An 8,816-nucleotide genomic window follows, 5' to 3' on the forward strand; every position below is an offset into this window, starting at 1 on the left:
GCAGTCCCGACGCCCGCACACACTCCACTCGTACGCTGAGGTTGCCGCAAGACCACCACCTCCTACGCCTTTTCCATCGTATGGTTCGCCAATTGAATAAATAATTTACGACGGATGGCACACGTATTTTCGCATAAAGCAAGAAAGCGGAAAGAAAGGAGGGGGAAGCATAGCATTAAACTCATTTGGTTAGTTGATAACGGCAATAATCCGTGTTTGTTTTCTCGTTGGTTTTGCCGTTGCTGGGTCCCACATGAGCAGCTATGTATGCTGCAGTTTCTTGAAGCCTCCCGGCTCTGAACAAATCTAAGGTGCCAAGAAGAGCAGAGGATCTATCCACTCACTCCTGCACCATTGCAGTACCAATTCTGTGAGCTGCAGGTAATGCGTGCGTCAAGGATACAAAATAGATCTCCCGCGAAAGCGTGTGTTGCAAGGTTACGTTAGTGCAAAATTCGATTGATATTATTTGTCGTTTCAAGAAGCTATCGAATAAATGAATGATTACTTGAATTATAAAAAAAAAATTATAAACGCAAGGCGAAGAGTTACATTCAATAATAGGCTTGCGCCGGAGATCCTCCAGACAATTGTGTGTTTTGAAGATGCTCGGACGTGGATATCAGCCCGATGCCCTTTTCGCACGCGAGCAAGTCGCGAGCGCAGGCTTCAGGGTCGGCTGCCTCGTATGGGGTCCTCAGTAGACGTGCCTCTTCGGGAGAGCCCAGCTCGCGGTACTCGCACAGCCTGGCATTGCTGGCGTAGCTGTCCGCAGGTACGCGGGCAGTGCAACTGGCGTTGCGGCACTTGACCTGCGATTATCGATAGAGATTATTTCAGTGCGCGCAGTAGTGCATCTGCACTAGTTTCTCAATTTGAAAGCGAAAAGGAGGGTGGCCTTATTCGAGAACCAATCAGAAAAGTTAAGCGTAACTTCTACCTCTTCGCCTTTCTTTGTTAACGGACACCAGCAGTCGACGTTTGTTCACATGTTTGAACCATGTAAGCTATCGAATTCCGTCGTTTGTTTGTGTATTACATGTTGACAATTTGCTTAACAGTACTGGTAGTTTGCTCCTAGTTTGCAATCAGCAAAATCTAAAAGACATAACAAACTCTCAAACTTTGCAAGACCAAGGTATTGGCGATTTGTACTGAGCTCGTTCGCAAGTGTTTCACCTTATAAAGGCCTCGCAACAGGCTGCTGGACATCTTGTGGTCATTGAAAGAACGTTGAATTTCCGGCAGCACAAGGAACCACAACTGGTACCTCCAGAATGCCAGCCGTATGCTCCATCCACAGACTACCATATATTTGTTCCTTTTTAGCCGATACAGGGGCGACAGTTCAGTTCAAAAAATGGCTGCTTGTGCAATTTACACACTTGAAGTTGATAAGGGAACGCGTCACGGGATCCCTCATTGCGACGAATTTGTCCAGAACCCTTTCATCAAGCATTCTGAGAAGCACATTATCAGGACTGAGGATACTGAACCGATTGGAGATCTGGTAAGTAACCAGCGGCGCCTAGGTAGGAAGCTGGTGACTCCCGAATGCGAAGCGGATGCTATACTACATAGCCTTCACTTCGGTTTAAAGAGGGCGACATATGTTCATTTTGCCGCACGAGCTGTATTTAGGAGTGTCTTAGTATGGAAAGAACCACTGAGCCGGAAGCAAAACGAGTTCATTCGACACAATTTTCCCAAGTCCCCTCTGCAGTGCCTCAGTGCTTGGGCATCTGGACTGCTCAACCCAATAGAATGCCGGCAGCTTTTAGACAGAGGCGAATAGAGAGGCACTCGTATAGTGTGCGATGCCAGTGGGTGGTAAGAACCAGTGCGGTAGAAACTTCCGCAGCCCTCTACTACAGCATCTCTGAGAGCCAGAGTCTCTTTGGGACATAAAACATCATAAACCAAATAGGCCAATTCTTTCCTAAGCCTTTAACCTCAGCCGAGGAGAACATCAGGTCCTAGGAAATAATATACCCTTTTGATAGCCCGGCCCTACTTACCCACTGAGTGCAGGATACCAGAATGGGGTGTCACCAACCACACTTCTGAACTAGTCTAGTTTAGTGGGCCAAAAATATTCACCTATATTATTTTCGAGTGTCTGAAGGCCATCATCAGCGCCCAAATACTCTGCCGTATTGTCTGCATTGATATCTAAAAAAAAAAGAATCAAACGGAGCACATGAGGCTCCCTTGCGGGAATATGAACTCATTCACAGTTCCGTGTCTAGTAACGCTAAGACCTCATTCTAATTTCATTATATTAAAATATATAAATATTTTTTGTATAATATATTATAATTTTTCATTCCAATTTATGTCTTCGAACGACTATTACTTAACAATTCTGTGCACTTTACTCTCGCCCATATTTACAATATAAGCGTTTCATCAGTACTGAAGCATATATAAAGCATACACACACACGTTATTCGAAAGCATGCAGATATGGAAAATATAGAACCGCTGGAAACATTGCATCCTGCAGCACACCTTTTCTTTAAATATTATTTTAAGCTGGTAGTTTACTGGACTTATGTATGGCTAGAAATTATCAACACACTACCATTATTTTTTCAGCTTATTAGTGCTGCTTGGGTGACTTAACATTTTGCTTAGCCTTCTGATCTCAAGTTAAGTTTTACTCCATGGTATAGATATCGTCCCCTTCATGGATCGCTGCCTTGTCTTGGCGAAGGGGCTTGCGAAACTCGATGAAGTCGTGAGCTCTGCTGTGTAGGGCCACCCAAGATAGACAGGTCCCGGCAGAGAGTTCTGACAAAATGTGATTCACTGGAGAAGGTAATGGCAACCCACTCCAGTATTTCCTGCCAAGAAAACCCTATGGCCAGTCACAATACCATTAAAGATATGGCGCCGGAAGATCAGCCACCCAGGTTGGTAGGCGTCCCACATGTTACTGGGGATGAACAAAGGGCGATTCCTAGTAGCTCCAGGGCGAATGAAGCGGCTGGGCTAAAGCCAAAAGAACGCTCAGTTGTGGATGTGTCGGGAAGCGACCGGAAAGTCCGATGTTGCAAGGAGATATATCACATAGCAACATGGAATGTAAGATCTATGTCGCAAGGTAAACTGCATGTCGTCAAGCGAGAAATGGACAGATTGAACATTGATATCTTGGGTATCAGCGAGCTCAAGTGGACCGGAATGGGATAATTTAACTCCGGCGACCATTATGTCTTTTATTGTGGGCACGAATCCAAGAGAAAGAATGGGGTCGCTCTCGTAGTAAACAGAAGAATGTGCAAAGCAGTGCTAGGGTACAACCCCAAAAACGACCGAATGATTTCACTTCGGATCCAAGGTCACCCTTTCAACATAACAGTTATCCAAGTCTATGCACCAACCACTACTGCTGAAGAAGCTGACGTTGAGAGGTTTTATACGGACCTACAATGCCTTTTAGACCGCACGCCATCATCAGACGTCGTTTTTCTCATAGGAGACTGGAATGCTAAGGTCGGGAGTGAAGAAATATCCGGAATTATAGGCAAGTTCTGTCTTGGCGAGCCAAATGAAGCTGGGCAGAGGCAAGTAGAGTTTTGTCAAGAAAGCAAGCTGACCATAGCGAATACTCATTTTCAACAGCACAAGAGACGCCTGTACACATGGACTTCACCGGACGGTATGTACAGGAATCAGATCGATTATATTCTTTGCCGGCAGAGATGGAGAAGAGCTATACAAGCAGTAAAAACAAGGCCTGGGGCCGATTGTGGCACCGATCATCAGCTTCTTGTTGCCAAAATTAAGCTTCGATTGAGGAAAATGCAGAAAACTAGAAGGCCTTTCAGGTATGATCTGGATGAAAATTCAATTAGAATAGGCTGCGGAAGTGAGGAATTGATTTCAACAATTAGATCTAGAAGACAGAGAGCCCGAAGAGATGTGGACTGATGTTAGTGTAATAATACAAGAAGTTGCTACTAAGGTAGTTCCAAAGCAAAAGAAATGCAAGAAATCAAGCTGTTTACCCGAAGAGGCTTTGCAAATAGCTGAGGAAAGGAGGATGGCAAAAGTTATGGGGGAAAGAGAAAGATACAAGGCTCTCAATGCGGATTTTCAGAAAATAGCAAGGAGAGATAAGAATGCCTTCCTGAACATACAGTGCCAAGCAGTTGAGTACAACAGCCAATTAAGGAACACAAGAGCTTTGTATAAGACAATCAAATATATCAAAGGAAGCTTCTTTGCTAACCTGGGCGTGATAAAGGATAAACGAGGCAAGGACCTCACTGAAGCCTCAGAGATAAAGAAGACGTGGCAGGAATACACAAAAGAACTGTACAAGAAGGACCCGAATGTGCAAACCCAACATAAGATTGTTGCGATCACTGATCTCGAGCCGGGCATCCTGAAGAGTGAAGTTGAATGGGTCTTAGCCAGCCTTGCTAAGAACAGAGCTAGCGAAATTGATGGCATTCCAGCTGAGTTGCTTCAAAATCTCAACCATGACGCTGTTAACATTGTCCATACATTATGTCAGAAGATTTGGACAACCCTGCAGTGGCCACAGGATTGGAGGAGGTCAGTTTACATCCCCATTCCAAAGAAAGGCAGTGCCAAAGATTGTTCCAACTACCGCAAGATCGCGCTTATTTCGCATGCTAGCAAGGTGATGTTGAAAATCCTCCAAGGAAGGCTGCAGCAGTATGCGGATCGGGAACTTCCGGACGTGCAAGCTGGGTTTCGCAAGAGCAGAGGAACTAGAGACCAAATTGCCAACCTTCGCTGGATCATGGAAAAAACAAGGGAGTTCCAGAAACCCATCAACTTCTGCTTTCTTGATTATGCGAAAGCGTTTGACTGCGTAGATCACAGCAGATTGTGGCAACCTCTCCAAGAGATGGGAGTTCCAATTCACCTCATCTGTCTCCTCAGGACCTGTATGAAGGACAAGAGGCCACAGTCAGAACTGGGCATGGTCTTACTGATTGGTTTCCGATTGAGAAAGGAGTGAGGCAAGGCTGCATACTGTCGCCCTGCCTATTTAACCTATATGCTAAGTGCATCGAGGAAGGCCGGTCTGGACGAGTCTTCAGCTGGAGTGAAGATTGCTGGAAAACGTATTAACAACCTTAGATATGCGGATAATACCACTTTAATGGCAGAAAGTGAAGTGGAACTCAAGAGACTTCTGATGCGTGTACAAGAAGAGAGTGATAAGTTCGGACTTAAACTGAATATTAAAAAGACAAAAATCTTGGCGTCATGCCCTATCAAGTCCTAGAGCATCAATAGACAAGAAGTGGAAGGTGTGAAAGATTTTCGCTTCTTGGGCTAAAAGATTACCTCGGAAGGAGACTGCAGCCATGAAATTGGGAGACGCCTGCTTCTGGGAAAGAGAGCAATGGTTAGCCTTGACCGCCTAGTAAAGAGCAGAGACCTTAGTCTGCCATCCAAGATCCGTATAACTCGTGCTATGGTCTTTCTAGTTGTGATGTATGGATGCGAGAGTTGGACTGTGAAAAAGGGTGACCGCCGAAGAATTGACGCGTTTGAATTGTGGTGTTGGCGAAGACTCTTGAGAGTTTCTTGGACTGCCAGACGATCAAATCAGTCGTTACTGTCGACCATAAACCCTGACTGCTCATTGGAGGGTGAAATTCTAAAGTTAAAGCTCAGCTACTTTGGTCATCTGATGAGAAGATAGGAGTCGCTGGAGAAAGATTTGATGTTGGGAAAGGTTTAGGGTCGCCGGAGAAGGGGTAGGCAGCGAACGCGATGATTAGATGGCATCCTCGAGGCACTGCAGATGAAGTTATGTGATGTTAGGAAGATAGTGAGAGACCGGAAAGCATGACGTGACATGGTCCATAGGGTCACGAAGAGTCGGACACGACTGAACGACTGAACTGAACTGATAGATATCGTATTTTTTTGCACTAGCATCAAAGCGCAAGAAATTAACGCGCTCTTGATTACGGCTGTACACCATAATGCATGACTATTATATAAAATAAAACTTTAATAGATCAGAGTACTAACTCTTCTATTTGTTTTTCAGCAGTGACGGCTTGCACTAATAGCCAAGAAAGGTTTCGTCTAATTAATGGCCCATTTATGTTAAGTCACGGCAGTAGTGCATATTAGTTGCTATAATTTTGTCAGCTTGCACACAAAAGCAACTGGCGCTGAAAAGATATGCCTGCACAGAACTCTTTATGCGCTGTCTGTTGCTACTCTCATCAGCACTGACGGGGCAGCAGTGAGCAGGTATCAAATAGCGCATATGATTCTCTCTCTAATCGCCGTCTCCAACAGGCATTAGTTGCTTATTTTTTCTTTGAACATTCAATTTAGTCACGTTGTATAGTAGAGCCATATCTGAACGTGCAATCGTACATATAGTTATTCTATGCACAGGGCGAGTATACAAGGCGAAGATGCAATCGTAAACCAAGAAACCGAACACCTCTAAATCAAGTAGGGTAACTGCAGACAGGAAAACGGTTCAAGAAGGCTACAAGCACCTCCTCGAAAGGAACGAAGAATACGCCACAAAAAAGGCATCCCACTTGTTGTAAATTGACTGATATAAGAGTTTTGAAGAAGCCTCTAATTTGTCGTTTAGGAGCATGTTGCGTCATTTTAGACACTCAGTTCATGTACCATATCTTGTCTCTATATCTATGTTTGTTCACAGTTTGCACGAAAATCTTCTACTGGGTCAATTGAGTTTGCATCATAGATTCACTTGGTTCACACTGATTCCTATAAGTCAACCGACCTCAATGGTCTATTGGATGCATGGAAGTATTGTTGCCACACGTTCGATTCCCACTCCAAAAATGGCAATCAAAATTTCTGGTTGGTTTGTGGGGTTTAACCTCCCAAAGTGACTCAGGCTATGAGAGACGCCGTAGTGGAGGACTCCGGAAATTTCGACCTTCTAGCGTTCTTTAACGTGCGCTGACATCCCACAGCACACGGACGCCACTCCCTTTTGCGTCCATCGAAACGCAGCAGCCGAGGCCGGGATTCGATCCCGCTTCCTTGGGCACAGTAGGCGAGGGGCGTAACCTCTGCGCCATCCCGGCTGAGTCGAGAAACAAAGAGGCTCCAGCACATAACATTGGCAATCAAAATTTCATTCAGGTGAATTAGTTTCACTTCGGCACAGGAAAGTTGGAGCGACCTGAAAATGTTTAACCTCATATTGTAATTTGTTTCGCTGCTTCGAGGTTTTGGTTCACGCACAAACGTAGCCATTGATTGCTTTGCTTCTTTTAACTCGGGAGCGCAAAGCACATGTAAAAGAAGATCCAGAGACATTTCAAAATCGTTTGGAAAGGTCAAGAGCGATAAATGAAAAGTTTCACGTTCATCTGGCATGATACGCTCAGCTTCCAATCATGTACCGAGCACCGATTTCATTATTGTGCATTTGTTTTAACTAAAAATCTAGAATACATAAGTAGGAATAAATGCCCGATAAATACCCGCTTTAAAAACGGCATTTGCTCCATTCTTTCAGTGTTAAGCCAGGTACACATTTGGAATAAAATGTACTTTAGTAAGGTTGGGTGCAGCAGGTGCACTTACCTTTAGGTTGTTCAGCCTATTCTGAACGAGTGGAAGATCAGAATGGAAGACTCCGATGTCCCGCTCGCGGCACACGGGGCAGCTGTTGCCTGTGCGAAGCCATTTCTCGATGCACTGGCGGCAGAAGATATGCCGGCAGTGCCGCTCCACCGGCTCCCACCGCATCGTGTGGCAGATGGCGCAGATTAGGTCATCGTCGGGCATCGGGTCGTAATCTTCCAGAGTCAGTTCCGCCAATGGGGTCCAGTTTGAGGCTAGTGAGTAGAATCGGGTGCAGTGTTATGAAATATTTCTACAAAATTTGTCACATTATAAATGCCAGAAGGAGAGCAAGTCTTTGGTTGAGCACACCCGATCAAGAAGACACAAAAGGGAAAACAACGGAAAAATCTTCAATAAATTCAGAAAAACACATTTGCTGAAACCTCAGCTTCTTAACACGGAAAAATACGAAATATACCAAAGTCTATAAGAGAATATACAGAACAGAAAACCATATACCATAAAAAAAGATGCCGACGATTACGATAATTTCTAATGCGAAATTTGAGCGTAGCTCATTAGCTGTTTGAGCTTTTCGATAGGTCGAGGCAAAGAATTCGAGCAAGTCACGCATGTCCAATTACAGACAACTGTTTTTTCGTGCATATTTTATGTCAACTACGTTCTCCTCCGCGAGCTACCGAAATTGGGCCTTTCCTTTTCTGTAAACTAATTTAATGACTCTAAGTTTCAACAGGGGCAAAACGATCGGATGTCCGTCTTATACGGACGTCTCATACGGGCAATACGGAGCCCTCAGCTACTGCACTCCTTTTACTCATCTCGCTTTCACTCTCATCTGCCTCCCAACCTTTACGGCGTGGTTAAGGAGTTCACAGAGTCTGATGGATATTGCGCCTTTCTTGTTCTGTTAACTATTTATACTATTATTGCCCCTGATTAGTTACCTAATTAAACCACATCAGAGCTTTTGTCACTTGCGCAACTTTCTTTGACGCTCTATCATGTGGTACCATAGGATAGAGCGGAGGCGGTTACGAAATACAGTCTTTGCGTCGGCAATTATGTTACGGCTTACTGCGAAACACAGGAACGGGTGCCAAAGAGCTTGGCTCTAAAATTTCGAAAGCACTGCGGTATCAACACTGCAGAAATGCGAAAGGTTAAACGTTGCTGGCGCATAAGGTGCATCCCCCTTGTTCTCATCTTCATTATCACAAGTGCAGCGT

General features: G+C 44.7%; 1 protein-coding gene across 1 annotated transcript; it reads right to left on the reverse strand.

The window, feature by feature from the left end:
- Nucleotides 1–554: 554 nt before the first annotated feature.
- LOC146184494 (RING finger protein 151-like) lies at nucleotides 555–7,788 on the reverse strand. Its single transcript, XM_084608568.1, has 2 exons — nucleotides 7,585–7,788; nucleotides 555–812 (listed from the first exon to the last, which is right to left on the reverse strand). Exons 1-2 carry the CDS (start codon nucleotides 7,786–7,788, stop codon nucleotides 555–557), a joined length of 462 nt encoding a protein of 153 aa, XP_084464694.1.
- Nucleotides 7,789–8,816: the final 1,028 nt, after the last annotated feature.

Source organism: Amblyomma maculatum, chromosome 7 (assembly GCF_055883805.1).
Source record: "Amblyomma maculatum isolate TAMU_Amacu chromosome 7, ASM5588380v1, whole genome shotgun sequence".
NCBI lineage: Eukaryota > Metazoa > Arthropoda > Arachnida > Ixodida > Ixodidae > Amblyomma > Amblyomma maculatum.